The following is a 20632-nucleotide window of genomic DNA, read 5'->3' on the forward strand; positions in this document are numbered from 1 at the left end:
CAACTTTTTGAAATTGGCCATTATATTATTAACAACCTACATATGATCATATGCATATATTATCTGCTTTGTATGTGTAATCGCATATATTTTTTATGATTAATAAATAAATTTTGCTTATGCTTCAGCTCATACGATGAAACCGACGACGATTGCCTCTCTCCGAACCTCGATGAACTTCTCTCAACTGAAATCGTGGAGGACTCGAGCATTGCCAGCTCGGCCGGACCAAACAGCAAGCATTCACCGTCGCGGCAATACGACAAACCGAACGGTTACGTGAACCTCACATCAGTGTACACGACGCCAGTCCTCGAACGCGCCATCCTGACAAAGACCGGAGATCAATACAACAAAAACGGTTATCTCGAGCAACAGCAGTCGGGTCTCGGCTCGCCCACCAAATCGGAAAAGAGTGCCAATACTAGTTTTCTATATAGCCAGTTATTATCGCCTCAGAAGAAAGCGTTACCGATCAAGGATTACGCAGACGTCGGCAACTTTCAAAGCACGTCTATTTACGCCAATCTGTTGAATGAGAGCCTTGCGAATTCCGCGAACGTCGATTATAATAACGGCTCACCAAATACTCTGGGTAGCAGTCCTCTAAACAAGCTCTCGTTCACGAGCGGCATAAATAAGATATCGGATAACTATGAGAAAGCAATAAGCAATGTGTCTCAAAAAGAGATGTCCGCCATGAATAGATTAGGCATATTTAAAAAAGACGGTAACGGTGCGAAAAGTTTTAAAAAGTCAAAAACGGAGGAGGACGACGAAGCCGATTACGCGAGAGACAGCGACGAATGCTCTATATAAAATAAATTTAACCCACTCAATGCCATTACATAGAATAATGATAATAACGATTAACAATGTATATTTTATTAGCGATTGATTAACAAAAATATCAGAGGTTAGGTTAGATTATGTGTACGTCTCATACTGATGATATTATTGATCTTTATCTATTCTTAATATATTGTATTATATACATTATTTGCGTGAATGTGTCAGTGTGAGCTAGTATATGCGCTATGTGTGTTTTTTGTCTAACCTCTTTACTCCTTTAGCGAAACATAGTTTTATAACATATACCATTGATTCCTTATTAAATTAGGCCAAATATGATGAACGATATGCACGTTGATACATTTGTTTGACAAATGTTCGTTTATTCGTTTGATGTTGTAGTAGCGAATCGGTTATTTTTTGCGTTAAGTGTTAATGATAATCATTATAATGTTATGTTGATGTTTATATAAAATTATAATTAAAATATCATATCGGTTGTTCAAATCACTTCTCGAAAGTAGCAAAATATACCGCTACAAAAATATTTTCTTAAACTTCAACTCTTAAATGTGTATTCTCGTAGCTCTTGACGAATTAATAACGGATAGTATTTTGTGAGATAGCGATAGACGTACGATTATTATCAATCTAGGAGTTAATTGTGTATTTATAACGTATAACACGGTGTGTCTGTGTGGTATATTGAAGTGATACGGTTAAAACAGGATTGTAACTTTGAAGCGCCCACGTTTTATAATACAAATTTTCTAGGTTAAAAAAACTTAGCTGTAATCCGTTATCGGACAGAAATGTGTGTATCAAGAATCGCCTTTCGACGTCACCAAGCCTTATTGGGTAGGCTTAATTTTAAACGAACAAACGTAGAATACAATATTTTGTTATAAATACTATAAAACACTAGCAGACTATTGATTTTTGGCAATACGATTACGATAATTAATGAAGAAGAAATCTAATGTTTTTTATACACTCTCAGATCAAAAATGAATATGTATATTATATATATTTTTTTACGTTCAACAATATTTAATGATAGTGAATAACACAAGAGTAGATTTGTAGTGATTTTGTAATATTTCGTGTCTAATTAATATAGTTCTTTTCACTATAAAAAATAATAGATCTGATGCCATATATCATATATATGTATAAAAAAAAATACCTCGCTTATATATTTGTTTGTCGCGTATAAGTCATTGAGTTTCAAAAATTATTATAACATTTTAATTTTCCGGCTTAGAATTATAATTTTTACTCTTACTAATTTTATCCCATAAAACAATTTGTTTACCATGTAAAAAATAGTATGAAAATCAACCGTAGTAAAATCTATCAATAGTAGAATCGCTTCTTAAAAAAAACATTATAAAGAGTTTCATAATCTTCCTTATATAATCTAGAATCAATATCAGACATATATTTTTTTCTTGTAAAAAAATATTATATTCATATAAACAGAAATGTGGAGCAAATGAGCATTGTTTTAGTCGTGTCTGGATTCTGCCCTAATTTCTAATTTGTCTGGACTTAACCATTGGATTATACTAAAATTTAGTTGAAGTTATCTTTTAAAAAAAACATTTCAAAATTCTATGTTATTTAAAATGTCAAGATGTCGTAAGAAAATAAGACAAGTCCAGTCAAATTCTTTTCATTCTCAGATACTGTATGCGCAGATTTGTTGGTCTTATTATTTCGACTTCATACAAAAAAAACTGCATATTTTAATGGATCGTTTTTATTTAATATCATATTAACTAAAATATTAAAAAAAAGTTGACAATTTTTTGTGTATCTAGATTACACATTACGTACATCCCATCACCATCTATCGGCCTTACTATGCACATTCATTAATCCCTAACTTATCTAAAAGTCTTCTGAAGTTTTTCTGCTAATATTTGGCCTTGAAATAGTCTCGCCCTGTTTAAATTAGCTCCAGTCTTTTTATAAACACAAATTTTATTGGTACATGGTACACTGATGCGAAAAGAAAAAAAAACAAATTTGTTTTAAAACGTTGAATAATAAAAATTATTAATTAAAAATATTTTTTTTGTCACAATTATCGCCAAAAGGCAGCGGTGTTTAACGTGTTAACCCTTTAGTTGCCGAATTCCTATACATCGCCATTGCTATTTTGACGAGTATTGGCGGATTTGATGTCATTATTGAAAAAAGATATATGCAAATTTTGCTATATTTTTCAGATAAAGATAAAATGTTGGTATTTTCAATATTTTATTTTCAAAACAGCACGAAGCTAATCCTAAATTTTATTTGTATATTTATGAAGAACGTACTTTTTCATTATAAGACCATTAAAATGCGTTCAGATTTTGCTACTCAATGACTTACGTGCGTTAAGTAGATAATACACATAATTTATTCAATTCATACTAAGATTGATTAAAAATCCATTTATAAACACAAATGCAAGCTTTTACCGTATTTTCAAAATAATATTCATATACATATATTTTTAGATATTCACCAGATAATAATATTTTTTTATCACATTTGATTCTTATGAAATCAGCCTCAATCGAGTTAGAGTCCGTAACAATCAAAGAGCGAATTGTACATAAGAAAATATTCACATAGGATTACAAGTTTATAGAATCACTTTTTGTATCGGAGATGTAATATTTTTGCCACTTTTTTTGTAACAATGACTTAAATTTAATGGCTTACCTAGTATATAGTTGAACATTAGTAATATACATACGATCGAGTAATTTTTTTATCATTCAACGTAACTATAAAAATAGTGTTTCTAGAGTTAAAATTTCAATCGATACCTCATGTGTATATATAGTTAAATATGCAAGCAAGGTGAACCGATATCATTTTATATGTTTCAATCATGAGCTTTATAAATTCGGTGACGGCGATTAGTTGCTGATGTTACTATACAAAATGTGCTATTGTCAATTATCGTAATATCATAATGTGTTTTATTTTGTTTGTTTAATGAAAAAATATACGAATACACACCACAAGCTATAAATTAACTAGAATTTGATAAGAACATTGATTATATAATTGTTTGATACTTTACGAACATCGCATGTGTATAAGATGATTCAAAAATCAGTAATGGTTTTGTGTCAATTTATATTAATGCGGTCGACCGTCTTCCATTACTTTTTGTACTTTGTAATATCAGCTTCCAAGTTACACTAATTTTTTTCTGTTATTATTATAGTTTGTTTATAGGCGATTGTTGTCTGAAAATTCTACCCATAAGGTGTTCGATTTAAGGAGTGAGACTTATAAAAATAATATTGTAATTTGTATTATTTTTTTTAATTTTAGACACTGCTCTCTTTTTGCTATATATAATAATAAATTATGTGGTATAATTATACATATATACGATTATGAAATATTTGCCATAAAAAGATATTATTAATCAATAGATATTACCGATCTAGTCGATATGTGCTAATATATTATTAACATTTTTCTTCTTTTATATAATAGTATATTTATTTAAGAAACATTCTGCGCCATCATAAATGTTACGTTAAATAACAAATTTCATATTTATAACACTCGTACCAAAGACATTTTTATTTTATTTTATTTTATTTTTTTATTTATTTTTTCATATACAGTTCATACCAAAGTTAATAATATCCGGTTTTTTGAATCAATTCATTTTTAATATAAATTAACAAAATTAAACATAACCAAGAACTTTAATTATATAAATTATATAAATGACTAATATTTTTCGGTATTATTAATGAATAATTTATTAATGTTTTTTATTATCATTATTATAATTGTATTAATTATTAAACGCTAGTTTTGTGCATATGGCAGACTTTTGATGAATGAAAACCGAATCGAAAGTACAGAAGTGCCTAAAAAAAACGGAGTTATCAATTTCGATTTGAAATGAAAAACACAGCAGGAAACACCTCAGTTACCTCGAGTGTGAAATTATTCACCGTTTACCGTGTGACTTATGAATAAATTGTTAGTATGGAGCCGGTATGTTGTCAATCCTGACGCCGAAAGGATCGTAATCGTAAACGACGATGAACACGCAAGACTTATTAGACTATGGACGAACGTTTAGTCGTACTAATTAGATTGATTCCTTTTTAAATATGTTTAAATTAAGTTTAGTGGTATCCGGAAGTGAAAGTTTTTGTATTAGACGGTGATGTTTGTTGTTTTTTTTTTTTGCCTTTTTTCATCATACAGTAGTTTTTTTGTACAAAATACATATTGATATAAGATTTTTAAAGTATACATACACATATACACAGTGTGTTTATTTACCAATTTTGATTGAAACCGATTGTATTTATTACTTTTTAACATTTGTTATGTATTATTTGTGAATTTTTATGTAATATATTTATTATTAAAACAAATATATATTATTATTATTATTATGTATATCTCTCGAATCTTCATTTTAATGAAAGATTATTAGCAAGCGATTTATAATTACTAACCTGAATAATTTTAATATCAGGTGTATTAAAAATCAATTAATTGTATTAATCTGAAAAAAATGAATAAAACGAAATTATAAAAAAAAACGTTTTAGTTATTTTTATACATTACTTCATAAACTAAGTTCTATGAAATCACAGTATATAATATTAAATAATATAATAGTTAATTTGATGTTTCTATCGGAACTTCTTTCGGTTGTCCTATGAGATCCAATGGCAACTTGCATTCATTGGGAATTTTCTTTTTAATTATAAAAGGACCTTCTCCATATAAAACAACTGAAAAATAAAAAATATATTATAAAGCCATTAGATATATCAAATGATTTCATTTTTAGTAATCTTGCTGTGAAAAATTCGTTGGATCTGAGAATTTTGAAAATTAAATTAAATAGTTTTGGTTAAAGATTAATTAACAGAAATTAAAAGCATAGGTAGCATACGTAAACAACTACTGACTGAAATATTAAAATCCATCGTAACCACTGACTATTCACTATAGACCACTGAAAATCTCAAACAACCACAAATTTCTATCACACTAATCTATCAAGGAAATGAAAAATTTACTTTAGAATAAAAAAAAGCAGATTTCTTTGTTAAGTATTTAGCTACTGTCTTTCTTTCTTAAAGAGAAAAAAATATGACATTTTAAAAACATCCTATTAAATGAATGCTGTGTTGCAGTGGGAACGCTTGTTACCGAGCGTTCCCACTGCAACGGCGCTGACACAATTTTATTGCTTTTGATGTGAATGTTTGACTTCTGAGAAGTGATGATTGTTTTTTGCGCTCTCCTTTTGGTCAAAATTCGGTTTAGATTGATTTTAATTTGTTGTAAGTCGTAATATTGTTATAAAAAGTATTAATATGTAGAGTTACAGCAAATGAACCGAGATGAGACATCACCGAAATATCCGAGAGTTCAACCCGATCTTCGATATATAAGTATATACATTATTGCAAATTTTAATTATAAATTTAAACTTGTATACTGTCAATTTGTGCACCAAACTCCAGTTGAGGATCCAAACTGTCAATAGGAAATAAACTGTTACTGTACGTAGCTATTATTGTATATCTTTATCGTTAATATATAATAGCATAATTATATCTTAAAATTTCAAGCAAATACATTAAGAATTAATGTATTTGATTGAAATTTTTAACCTATGATTCATTACAAATGATATGCTTCATCAAGATCTTATAGTGATGCCGGTGAAAGGGAATATAAAAAACATCAGCAAGATATACCTCGACAGATTGATGTTACATATAAATAAAGTCGCTAGGGAGTTGTCCTCTAGAGACAGACAGAGACAGAGTAATAACTAAATAACTATCTTATAATTTAATCCAACAATAGCTAAAAATATTGTAAAAATAATACACACCTCTCATTCCATTTTTTAACGTTATTGTATTCGTCCTTACTAATAATTCCAAAGCATTTTCTTCTTCCACCTTTAAAACGTACAAAGACGTGTTTTTTGGATATATATCCAAAATTATATTAGAACCCAAATACTTTAAACCGTCGATCTTCAGACGGTTCGACTGAGGTAATACTTGCGGCTTGACAATTTCCAATCTATCTAAATATATACTAATTCCGGCGTATCCAAACATTATCGTCTGAAGAAAGCCTCCCATTCCTGTCAAAAAATTGACTGAACCGACCCTCGGTTTTTTATATTCGGTCCATATCTTCAATAAAAATTCAATATAAGACATATAAAAACATTAACATAACATTTATATCAACCTTGAACGGTTCTCGAACATGTCCTTGGTACGTTTTATTAAAAAAATGTGCAGCTAATTGAGAATTATCGATTCGAAGATGGTTCACGGAATGCATGCTCCATGTCATCGCCGGACCGCTTTCCCGAGTTACGCTTTCATAATAAGTCAAATCGTTTGCTCTCGTCGATCTGTAATATTGAAACAATTAAGTAATGTAAATCATGGTATAACTAAATTATCATACGATACCTATTCATAGAATATTGCAATGGAAATCCTAATAATGTAACATCGGCCTGTTTGATCTGTTCAGGTCTTTGATAGCCGTCAAATTGAGGATGGTAATCTAAGACAGGATCATAAGGGAGAGCTAAATGCATCGCAACTTCGACCCATTCTCTTCTCTTTTGTAATGTAAAGTTCTTACATAAGCATCTAGCATACCTTATAATACAATACATTTGCTAGAATATATATTTATTTTGTGACCAAAATCAACACTTTATATGCAAAAAAACTTACTCTCCCAAATATAAAGAATATCCAGCTACAACGTTTGTGAAAATTGAGTTAGTAACATTGCTGTGATCTTCATCTGGCCCCATTACATCTGAAAGGTGTAAAATTATTTTTATATATACATAAAAGCTAAATTTTTTGTATGTATCTGAATATGAATTCGAATTTAATGGACTATGTCTGTATGTATACTTAGTTCAAGAAAGTTATTCTTGTTATATTTACATACATACATACATAGATTGGAAGGCAGTACTTCAAAAATATAACCTTAATCAATTCAAGTACTCAACTGTGCCATTGTTTTTTAATAATTATAGATTAAATATGTAAAATATTATACCTTTTTATTAAAAGGTAATAGTAAACTACAATTTACCTACTTTTAATATCGTACATTTTTGTCGTTTCATTGAACACAGCCCTCGATTGCCAAAAGTCTGCTATTCTAAATATTAAATCGCATCCACCTTTCTAAAAATGTATATAAAACATAGAAATACAAATTAAAATCTAGCAACAAATACACATAAAATAAAATAAATGGATACCTTCAACCAATTAACACTGCCATTGACAGCAATGTATTGTCTAACTGCAAACGCTATACACCCCGTAATGTGATGTTCATAATCAGCCACTTCGGGACAGCAAGGCTGTGTCACTTCACGTCCCGTGAAAGCACTCTCCCATGGATATCTACAAATAATGGGTCACAAATCAATGGCGATTGACGTTTTATTTAAATTTAGGCAATAAATCTCACACCTGACGCCTTTGTGATGCGTCTCCTTGGCAAGATCGGCAGCCACGTTTATCATTTGCAATCTGTAGTTCAACAGGCTCTCGGCATACCATGGTTTGAGAAGCAGTATCGCTGGAAACATCCAAAACTCTGTATCCCAAAAGTTATGACCTGTAAAAATTGATATTTATTAGTATTATTTTGATATATTTATTAATTAACAATATAATACCTTCGTAGTCATTCAATAGACCGCCTCTGGATAGTCCTCCAGGACTCAATCCATAATAGAGTCCTTGTATTTGGTTGGTATTTGTCGATGGCAAAGAACTTAACATGTAATACCAGATTCCGTTCACAATTTTTTCCTACAATTATAAAATTATTTATGATTAGTTTCTTAGTAATGTATTTTATCGTGTGCTTATGTGATATGATTATGAAGAAGACAAGGAAAATTCATTAAAATATTACTTGAAATAAAAATTATCAAGTCAAGGTGAATAATTTAAGTAAAATTTCATTTAATATTTTTGTAACAACAGCAAAATTGTTAATACAAATAGAATTTTGATAAAAATGTAAATTTTATCATTTATTTATTTTAACATCATATTATAATAAAAAGGGTAAAAAATAACTATACTAATATAAATATTACAAAATGAAAATTATTCTGATTTATTTAGGACATGCTTAGCAAAACATATGTTATGGCCAAGGTGCTTAGATGAACCCAAGCAGGATTATTCTGCTCTTTATTATACTGCTAGCGTCCGTGATGTGCAGACGCCGAGTTAAGCCTATTTGTTGTAAAACAATATGAATATTACTATTCGTTATCCCTTATAATGAATATTAATGTAAATATTTTAAGGAATATAGTTTATTTGTGAATACTGAATGATAGTGAGTTAGATGTTTTCTTACTGAAAAGAGCAATGAAAATAAATTGTTTATCGTAAAATTTTATAAAAATATTTTTTTTTGATTATTATAAAGCTTATTAATTCTAAATATTTTTTTTTTTTTTTGATATTAAAGATAAAAGTGTGGCGGCTGAAATGTTTACCACAAACAATAACCGAATCCCAATGGCTCTGATCATTCCCAGACCTTTCGCCAGAAAAGAACAAGTCAAAACGAGCGGTTCGAGTAGCATGCTGGCAGTTATGCATTTGAGGACAAACGTAAAAACCATACAGAGGGCCGACTTTCCAGAATGCCATAGAAGTATGTTTCATGGAGAGAACCTGTGCTCCTAGAGCGTTCTCAGAAATCACATTTTCGCAGAAGGCCCGCCACCGGGGCTCCGCCCATAATTATGCTGTTTTACGACCATTGGTTTTTGAAATTTCATACAACAGCATTGTTTTTTTAATCGAATTTTTACAGAGGATAATAAGTGGTTAATTTGGGATGCACCGCAGAAAGGATTGCATTAAAAAATGTTAACGTAAGTCTTCATGCTAAGTTATCTAACATTATCATTTGGAAAATTAATGTTTTCTCTGTTAAATGTGCCATTTTATTATTGTTATTTATTCTGTATCGTAAGAAATGTGTTACTCATGTGGAAATTTATTCATTTTATAAACGTAGTATGAAAACATTGTAAAGAATTGTTTATCGTCTATCACGTTCTTTTCGGAAATGGAATTATGTTACTGGCATTTCCTTGCTTTAAACAGGAGGGAATACATTTGCTACATTGGAAAACATCCGGAGCACAATTGATGAGGGAGACAAACGACAAAATGAGATGGAAAAATTATTCAATATTAGAAATTCATATACATATTCCATGAATCTCTTTCAAGTAAATTCAAGTTGTGCAAAAGAAGGTGTATAGGAACTTTTATAATTTATAATAAAATAATATATATTATTTACCAATTCCAAGTTGCCACCAATCTGAATCCTGCCCGTTTCGTAAATGTCTCTCCATTCGTCCTTATGCTTGTCGAACAGATCGTCTTCCGTTTCCTGTAAAACTATTTCCAACGTGAATGAAACCACGCAATCTGCATAACACAATCTTCCACGAATTACCACCAATCATCTCTTTAAGGGCGACGTCCTTCTTCGAATCGACGGTCATGACGAAGGTATGCAACATTCTTCCTCGTCTTGGCACCACCAAGTGAGAAGGCGCATGAGTCCAATAAGCGCACACCTGAGACGGCTCATCCTGGTACTTAGGATCTTCCAGTTTCAAAGTCAATCCGCAAGTACTCCAAATCAATCTATTTTCAATCTTGGATAGCTGTGGACTTTCGAATTTTATATCTTGACTATCAAGTCCAGGTAGGAAGCTCAATTCCACATACTTAGCGCTGTGATCTCTGTAAACATCTAAACATATACATTAGGTATTGTTACATTTTAATAGATTTATAGAAAAATTGAGTCACTGATACTTATGCAACGTAAGGCGAAATACTAATATAAACATTGAACTGATTGATGATTTCAAAGATCAGCAACGAAGTCTAATACTTTTCAACTGTTTCAATGTATTACTGACACAAAAAAAGTTAAAATGCAATAAACGTGATGTAATATAGTTTGTAAATACAAATTATTTCTATTGATGCAAAAAACACAGTAATAGCCGTGTTTGTCAAATTTGATTGATATTTACATATGTATTTTTATTGCTTGTGCAATTTTGTTCTATGTTTATAAATAAAATATGATTAAATCTATACATATTTACTTTATATAAAAAAATAACTATGTATCAAATATGCATTGATTGTGAGAAAGCACCTGTCGCAAATACCTATTAAAAGCGCAATTAATTAAAATTCTACTAGTCGTTACGATTGATAGACAATGTTGTCGGAGATTCAGAAGGATTAGTGTCTAATGTTTAATTAAAAATAATAGTAAGTAAAGTAAAGATTGATTATAAAAAATGCAATAAAAATACTAAGCTATCAACTTAGATACACCTACACAAGTGTATATTTTAATATATTGATTAACATCTGACTTGCCTGCTTTGTGTTTCGCCGTAATTGATATCTGATTGACAATGGCCCTCGTGTAATATCTATGGGCATAAATCCTCTGATCTACCATCGACCATTCTCTCTCTACATGCACGAAGAAAGTTGCCAAATTAGTATCCAAAGTATAAGTGGGTCTCAGCGGAGAATTTCCCAATGTAGAATTCAATCTCACATTACACCACGCAGGCACTCTTGCCCTGTGACTTAATCCTTTTTCGCCATTGTAGAGTCCGTTCATATACACAGTATCGCTGAATATATCCGTTGCAATGTGCCCGTTTCCAATCGAAGGCATGAACCTCGAGTCTTTGGGCAACCTACAATAATTATAATAAGGTTATCGCTGTCGTTAGAGTTGAACGCCTTCCAGTTATTAGCTAATTATCTAAGGTCATGGAATGTAGGTCTTCGAATGGTGCGTCATACTCACTTCTCTGTGGTGAACTCGTAAGGATCAGGGCTCATATCTATGGCAATCAACGGTACGATGTCTCTCCTGACTCTGGCTGCTCCCACATTCCTGTGAATCACTAATGACACCAATATACCCAAACAGACTAGTCCTCCAGCGCAAAAGATCCTCCATGGAGTCAAACCGCATCTCGAACGAGTCATGTTGCCTCACTGATCATTTCAGAATTATCACAAAATAGGACGTAATTTTTGGGTTTGCGTTTAATTAATAAATTAATAAGTTTTTAATTTATATACAAAAAAGTAGTGAGCCACAAGAGCTATACAAAGGAAGATCTGCACAGACGTAGAGCAAAATAACCGACTGACAAAGCGACACACAAAACACAGTCAATTGATTAGAACGAATCTACAGAGGGGACTAAACTACATATTTTTAATTATAATTTAATTGCTCGAATTAAAAATAATTTAATATATTTTTATAGTATAATAATATCTTTGTCCTATATGTTTTAATTAAATACAAAAAGTTTAATTTCTATTCAATTATTATGTAATTTATTAATAGCAATCAAAAAAATCTATTGTATATAAAATAATAAATTGCGAAATATTTTTTTACAAAAATAGATTTAGGCCACTATGACCAAATCAAGTTATAATTGTCGATTAGAGTGTCGTACTCATTTATTAGTTTTAATTTGGTCGTCGTGAGAGAGAGAGAGAGAGAGAGAGAGAGTCACACATACTCTCACGTAAAAGATAGTATAATACATAATTATCACATTTTAAAGGTGATTGAAATTATTAACTTATTATTGAATTATTTTTATATAGATAGATAAGATTGTTGTATTGTTTTTTTTAATGTACTATACAATTTTGGAATTTTATATTTTTACTTATCAGTAATGTGTATTTTCTTAATTTATATTTTATAATAGTACTTTTTATTACATCGCTTATCGTTCAAAAATTAAGCAATATAATCTGTATATGATTTTCATTGGTATGTAATTTTAGATTCTCAATTTATTTACTTTAATATTGTTTTACATTTATTTTTTACTTTATATTATAAATAAATTTACTGGAATTGAAGACCTTATTTGAAGAACAAACATTGTCACAAAAATTTTTTTTACAGGAAGGAATAAAAATTTTATTTTTTGATTAAAAAGAAATACTGTATTTAATAAGTTTTAAATATAAACTATTAAAGCAAATTAAATAAATTTATATTAAAAATAAAATAATACATAAAAACCAACTTGGAAATGTGTCGTTTTTACGGTATTTTTTTACATTAACTGTTTTTCAGATAAAACTTTATTTTTTATACATTAAAATATATTAAAATATAATAAAATGTATTTGATACATTAAAAATATATTAGAATTAGTTTTTGTAATTAGATAATTATTTACAGTGATTCAGATATCAAATTTATCGCTTAATGGTTGTTTTTTTTATTAATTGTTAATTTCTTTAATACGAGTGATTTGTAAAACGTTTCCAGAACGCATCATTCTCGTAAACTGAGGTTTCCCTGTACACATGAAGAGAAAAAGAATTGACAATAATAAAACAAGAAATAAGTAAGGTGTGAAATACAATTTGTTCGAAAAATATAGAATCTAAATTAGGACCTTTATTTTATGAACCAATTTGATAAATAAATATATAAGTGTTTCTAAAGTTACTATCTATTAGGGTCAGCTTTTAAAAACCAGTTTTTTCGGAAACATTTATAAAATTTGAAAACAGGTTTTAATTTTTTAAAAACGTGATTATCCTGAAAAATAATTACATTTATCACACAAGGCAAGATACAAGAAAGAACTAAAACATTTTGACTTAATAAGGAAGAGCACTACCTCCGTATTTACTATAGTAGTAAACAATATAAATGTAGCTAAAATGATTGACCATAAAGTGCGATATACTATTATACTAAAAATATTTATTTTAATTATATATTTTTAATATTTTACACCTATTTAACTATATCAAATGTTTTCATCTAACATGACTCAATATTTAGCCTTTGTATTGTTTTACTGCAAAAAATATTTTTCGCATATTCTAAACAGTTAATCTGATCTTCAGATTCAACTCTTTCAACACTGACACTATCCTGATAATGTTGTTTTTTCCATAATTTCTGAAGTAGTGTGTTCGCCGTAGCGAGACGAAAGACACGGATCAGCGTCCACGAGACCTGTTCGTTATTCGCGCTAAGTTAATTAAAATTATCGTACAACTCCCCGTGGTTATGATAAATAATAAGTTCATAAATAAATCATACAGACCGCAAGTTAAATATAGTTCATCGTTTGCTCTGTTAGTCGTGTTTTTTTCACTCTCCCCTCGCGCATATTCATTACCCGCATCGCCGTTTCGATTTTTTATTTTAAATTAACGTTAAACAATCATTAAACGATTTCATGTTCACGATTTAAACTTTAACGACGCTTTCAACTACGTGAAATTCAATTTTCAGAGAGCTTTTTTAATAATATAAAGGTGCACAGTTGTATTATATTAACCGCCGGACGCGTGCCTTATAATATAAATAATTTAATCCTATCTGAAGCGTGATTTTATAATAAATATTAATGGATAACATGTAAAAAAAATACAATTTTGGTTGATTGTACAAAATTATAAATAATCTTTTCTTTTGGTAACAAGAAAAAAAATTAATAATTGTATTTCCTCATCAAATCTCAGTTAGGTATCCGAAAACATTTTCGTATTTAATCGTGAGATCTTGCTGAGCAATTAAGTTTAATTTGCCGTCTTATCACAATGATCTTAAACCAGTGATACAAAACAATGTACTATAAAATTACGTTCGTTCAAATACAAAAACGAGCTCAAATTTTTGCGTCAGTGTCAACGTACGATGACTAATTATAAAAAAAACTTAAATTATTTATTTCAATTCACTCATTTTTAATGAGAAAATCAGAAGTTTTCCTTAAGCATTAAAATCAACTGTTATTCTAAAAAATATATTTTAACAAATAACTAATGAGAACACTTATATAAATATATATACTGTGAGAGTATCATCAAATACAATTAGCAATTCGATTCAATAAAAATATGATAATATATTTTATAATTAGTTTTAATATTGACTAACTATTTATTAATTTATTATTTTTTTTGTCTATATATCATTACTATGTATATACACATGTAAAAATAATGAAACGATTTACAATATATTAAAAGCATACCTATCTACTTATATATCATAGTTGACAGTCTGATCTTACAAAACACAGAAATATTATTTTCGCGTCATAATAAATCAAACGGATTTAAAACAATCTTATCCATTAAGCAAAACAATTTTTTCAAGTTAGTATACTTATTTTTTTAAATAGTTGTGTAAAAAAATTGTTAAGACCAAATAGAAAATAATTTCCGGACAAGTCTATTCGTCACGCTTACATACCTTACGAACGGAGATCAGATAAATGCGTATTTCAAATAGATCATGTTAAAGTGGCAAAATCAGTGAAATGAAATTAAAACTGCCTAATGAAAGATCAGTCTAAATAGCAGTTATTAAAATTGTGAATGTTGCGCTTAAAAAATCTTATAACAAATATGTTTCCGCCTGTAGTGTTCTGTATGGATCCACGATGAGAAAAGACGGTACGGAGTCACTGCTGTGACTCCATAGGGTCTTTTCTCATCTTTTTTACTTCTCACCGCGTCCCCCCCCCCTGTGACTTTTTATAATGTCGTGAATCGCAGATGAGGATGTTTGCGAGCCAATTGCATCGCTTCTTAAACACAAAAAATACTGGTACAAATGATTACTCTATATATGAAGGGTAGAATAACAATAGTATTATACGCAGGATAGTCTAGCGCGCATCCTTTCCTAACAAAGATTACTTATTTCACGGTACTTAGAATTGATTATCGTCTCGGGACTTGCTATGAAAATACTTGTGTAGTCCGGCATTCGAGATTTTCATTTGTTCAAAATGTCGTTAAAATAACCCCCACAAATATAAATATACGTAATAAATATAAAAGTTATATTTTTAAGTTGCTTTCTATTTAAAAAGTTCAGTATTTTTTACAAGTATCAATGGCAATCCCATGGATAAGTATATTCAATTATATACAGTTTATTTGAAGTTTTTCCTTTACTAGAACGCATTGAGTCCCGGCTCAATTTAATATAGCCTTAAGTGGATATCAGGAACAGCTAAGATACGAAAATGGGAAGACGTACGAGATAAGACAAAACTGTTACTCTCATAAGATTTAAGTGTATATCACGGCCTTCTATGTCGACATGAACATTATAAAATGCTAATAAAAGGGAAAATCGTTCAACAGAACATATACTGTCTAGAAAAACTCGAAAATATCAAACTTATTATTTAGAATATAGTTTAATTTTATCATATAGACCTATAAGTATAATTATTAACTATAACGTATAAGATTAGAAAAATTTATGTTCCATATATGTATATATTAATGTTATACTATACAAACAAATTAAAAAGAACACTAGCTTTTTTCCATTAAAATTTTCATTTAACAAAGGTCTTAAGTTACATTATTTTTTCTTATTTTGTTGTTGACATACAAGTTTAATTAAATAATTATATTAAATAATTTAATAGTGATTGAATTTCAGAAGTCCATATCATACAACATTTGTGGAAAGATTTTTTCCAGCAACCTTTAATTGTTGACTATTTTATTTCAGCCCACGAATTCCACGTACATATTTTACTTTCCCTTAAAATAAGCTATTGTTGTTTGATCAAGTGTGGTATTGAAAGGTAGAAACACAACATTATTTTTCAGATATAAATTCTGCAGAGGTTTCGAATGTATTTGAGTATAGGCTAAGAGCTAATGATATATTATTAACTTACTTAGCTAATATAGATAATTGTTTACACACTAAATAAATTTAATCAAAACATAATCAAAATAAAATAAAATAATATAATAATTTTTTCATACTTTTACAACTAGTAAGTATATTTTTATCTAAAATTACTCCAATTCCGCTATTTTGTAATTTGTGCAACATCATTTTATCTTATTTTGTAAGCATATAAAATATTATTGCACAATAATTGAAGTGGAGCAATATAATACTATTGTAGATTATTTTTTTGTGTATATAATTAACATACTTCTCATCCTAGATAAAATATCTATTTTTCTACAATTTTTTTATATATGTAATTACAATGTTCCTCAAAATTTATTTTTTATCTACAACTACCACTAAATATTTTATATTGTCAAAAATTCCTATAATAGAGTTTTATATATCCATTTTTATATTATTATCTAACATATCTTTATAATTTTTAAACATACATTTAGTATATTATTTTTTAACCATATTTTTGTTATACTTAATTCATTATTTAAGTTATCTACAACTTCTTTAACATTATTGCCTATGTAATAAATTAAACGAAAACTGCTCCTGGTTCATAAATAATAAATTATTCCTACTACAATATTTCTTCAACGATATAGGATTTTCTGTTTGATAAATTGGCTTTAGCTTAAATTTGCGATACATAGAAATGCAAAATTAACTTTTTACTTTGTACGAAAGTCGAGTACTACTCCCTAACAGATAAAAATATCAGGATTTAAAGATGTGGAATACATACATATGTGCAGATGTAACACATAAGAATACACATACATAAAAAACACTTATTGACATATATGTACATATGCTTCGAACTCAGTGAATGCAGATGTGTTGAAAGTTAATTTTATAAAAAATTGTGCTGTTAACTAAAACATATTTAACATTTACGCAAATAGATTAGATCTGCAGTGGCGTTTTAACGGAAAGTTCTGAATAATAATTCTATAACTTAGCAATGAACGATGCCTCTTCTTTCATGACAAAAAAAATGACAAAGAACTGAATTTTTATCTTGCGGAAAAATATAATATTTTAATTCTGATAATCAAACTTTGGGCTATTAAATATTAGATTTATTCGTAGTGAAGGTTGCAAGGACATGTTTTCATGAAAATTAAATGAAAATTATGTTATAAAAATATAAAACACAAAATAAATTATAAAAATATTAATATAAAAATATAATCACAAAAATAGTAATATTGCCCAATTTTAATTGTTGTGTAACAGTATTAGATATGTTTAATAAATTAGATAAAATGATGGTGCAAAAATTATAAAAGAGCTATATTAGCTAAATAAATTAATAAAATTTTCGGGTTTCTTACCCTGAGGGGTGTGACTTTGCAGCCAGTAAGACGCGGTTGGAAACTAGATAAAAATTTATTCGATTATATTACATATTGCGATGGACTATGATGGGCAAGATCGTTTTTCTCCGAGCGGTGGCGGAGAAGCTGGCGCAGGGATGATGTCCGTGGAAAATCTTCAGAATTCTGCTTGGTGTGGCAGCGACAATATAGCAGAGATTGATTTTTCAAAGAAATAACAAAGAAATATTCAGATTCATAACAAAGAAATATTCATTAAATGCACCGGAGAATCCTTGGGTGTTTTTTATGAAGGAACGAGAGCTTTTGTCTGATTGGCCTATTGTCTAGTTTATCCTTATTGTCAAAGTAATTACGCGAATTTCAAGAATAACGTCCCCCACAAATGTGGTCATCTGTGTGTTCCGCCACAAAATAAAATAAAATAAATAATGATCACATTGACGAATCACTATACTTTTTAAACAAATATTTTCTAGATTTAAGTATAATGCAATAAGAAAAATTATGCCTTAAATGAGATGAAATCTTCAGTGGGGGCTGGTCAAGGATGAGTTTGACGAATGGATGCTCGAATGTTTTAGATACATGCATTAGATAGCCCTTTAAATATGATATTATTTCACAAGTAACTCATTTTTTTTATCAATATCAGAGCAGATAATTCAATGAGAAACGTCTTTCAGAAAGTGACAGCACTATCGCATAAAAATCATTGATAAATATAAACATTTTTGTTGTTACTTATAATAAAAAATAAGCATAAGTTGTGCCTTTCAATGAAGACTTTGGAGAAAATGTACCATTTCCTATACTCAATTTTTAAACATTTTGGTTTGAGAAATACTGCTCCAGTAAGGAAGAAAAAAAATGCATGTGCTTTATAAAAAATCAAGTTTATGTTACTTTCAATCAAGTCGTATTAAAATTTTCGGCAAACTCAATAGATAAAAAAATAATCATAGATCATATCACATGATCTGACATTACTTACAAAGATTGCTAATTCAAATTGACACCACTGATTGTTATCTTGCTTGTTTTATTTTTTGATTTTATCATAATATTTTTTCACTCTGATAATTGCACAAAATCAAAATATACATAAATCACAATTATTTTGTAAAACTATCTTAAAAAGTGTTTTATGTAACAAAATATTTAAACAAATGAACAAATAATAATATATATTTAAATTCAATTATTAAAAAGTAAAGCCAGTTTTAGACGCTATATATAAAATATTACGGAAATTTCTCCTATTATTTACAAGCATACTTGTGATGAATAACAAAATTATTAAGAAGACAAAAAAACAACAATACAACACCGCCTTATCGCAAATAGCGTAAGCCGAGCAAAACGTTCAGTCACGAAGTACGCACTCGATGTCAAAGCGATTGCATATCTCAATCGTTAGTAGGCGCAGCCTTTAGCTGGAAGCGCTGCAGACGTATACTTTGATATTATTAAGATAGAGCAAACCGCTCGTTATCGGCTCAAATTACCGTCCGCCATAAAACAAACCCAGGCTATGCATAGCGGATAGATAGCCATAGAGCGCCATGGTAGCCACACCGGAACGATGTACATACTTTTTTTTCCATCGAAGCCATAAATAATCAAAACAACTGTAATTGCAGATCGCCAGAGACACATCTGCCAATTTTGGACGTGAGAAACGATAGAGTCGATTCTGAGCTGTGTGTTCCCATAACGAAATCGATCTGAAGCAAGACGGGGTCGATAGATTTTATATAGATCTAAGGATTTTTGGTCCCGTTAAGTCGGAACTGAACTTCTCTTTTTGTTCAATAATATGTACTTCGTTGATCCTAGACTTCTTTTGGTAAGACAGGAAAGGAGTCAGCAGCTTCTGTCTCGGTGCAAGAGATCACCGATGCTTGACGGTGGCTCGTTCCGCGAAGTGAACATCCGGCTGATTTTTTCCACTCCTTTCCACCTGACCGTGGTCTTACAATGTTTAATTGCTCGCAAAATTAAAATACAATTTTCTAATGGCAGGTTGGGCGTATGCCACGATGTACTGCACGTGTATGTATTATATGTAAATACTAATATATTATCGCATGACTGAAATTAAGCATAGAGCTATAAAATATATAAAAATGTCATAATGGACTAATATAGATAGTAAAATGTAAAATATGTAAGAGAATATATTTTTACATATTTTTAGTTAAGTGAAATGGTAATATTAATTGCTATTGCCATGCATAACGTAGTAGTACAGCTAGAAATGTATACCTTTGAATCTTCACATGTACAGCTCTAATCCTAATAATGGACTATCATATAAAACGATCAGTAATTATTCACAAGTGTATATTCTGACAATATTTTAGTATATATTTTTGAGTGATATTTTGATATAGTACAAACAACTTCATCGTCGTTTTGAGGATCACATTATTATTTGTCAGTTATTTTCATTAGCGTGTTTTGTGTTTTCATTTGCCATTGCTAATGAATCCTGAAAAACAGCAATTCATAATAAAGCCCAAGGGTTCTAGGAATATTGACCGACTGCAATTCACCGAAAGAAAAATTCATCGAACGGAAAGAACCGATTCTACATTTTATCGCCGAT

General features: G+C 29.5%; 2 protein-coding genes across 5 annotated transcripts in view; one reads left to right on the plus strand and one right to left on the minus strand.

The window, feature by feature from the left end:
• Window positions 1-2822, plus strand: part of LOC148236746 (uncharacterized) — a 98357-nt gene extending 95535 nt beyond the window's left edge. For both annotated transcript variants that reach the window (XM_088183645.1, XM_088183644.1), the window contains one exon: window positions 129-2822. In XM_088183645.1, coding sequence (XP_088039771.1) covers window positions 129-140 — 12 coding nt within the window. In that variant the 3' untranslated portion in view covers window positions 141-2822. The remainder of the gene's footprint in view (window positions 1-128) is intronic.
• Window positions 2823-5368: 2546 nt separating this feature from the next.
• On the minus strand, window positions 5369-12138 carry LOC148236748 (protein-glucosylgalactosylhydroxylysine glucosidase). 3 transcript variants are annotated; one of them, XR_015809193.1, is made up of 13 exons: window positions 11755-12076; window positions 11310-11641; window positions 10360-10662; window positions 10201-10301; window positions 8540-8675; window positions 8331-8478; window positions 8114-8261; window positions 7942-8036; window positions 7566-7653; window positions 7293-7487; window positions 7063-7231; window positions 6692-7004; window positions 5369-5573 (listed from the first exon to the last, which is right to left on the minus strand). XR_015809193.1 is itself a non-coding variant. In XM_088183646.1 (13 exons), the coding sequence occupies exons 1-13, from the start codon at window positions 11937-11939 to the stop codon at window positions 5458-5460; spliced, it is 2325 nt and encodes a 774-aa protein (XP_088039772.1). In that variant the 5' UTR covers window positions 11940-12138; the 3' UTR covers window positions 5369-5457. The 3 variants fall into 3 exon arrangements, 2 of the variants coding, with proteins under 2 accessions (XP_088039772.1, XP_088039773.1); XM_088183646.1 differs by having other exon boundaries at window positions 7946-8036; window positions 11755-12138; XM_088183647.1 differs by lacking the exons at window positions 11310-11641; window positions 11755-12076 and having other exon boundaries at window positions 7946-8036; window positions 10201-10293; window positions 10360-10378.
• Between the last annotated feature and the right edge of the window lie 8494 nt (window positions 12139-20632).

Source organism: Plectrocnemia conspersa, unplaced genomic scaffold, assembly GCF_051122295.1.
Source record: "Plectrocnemia conspersa isolate PC_06_02 unplaced genomic scaffold, ASM5112229v1 ptg000003l, whole genome shotgun sequence".
Taxonomy (NCBI): domain Eukaryota; kingdom Metazoa; phylum Arthropoda; class Insecta; order Trichoptera; family Polycentropodidae; genus Plectrocnemia; species Plectrocnemia conspersa.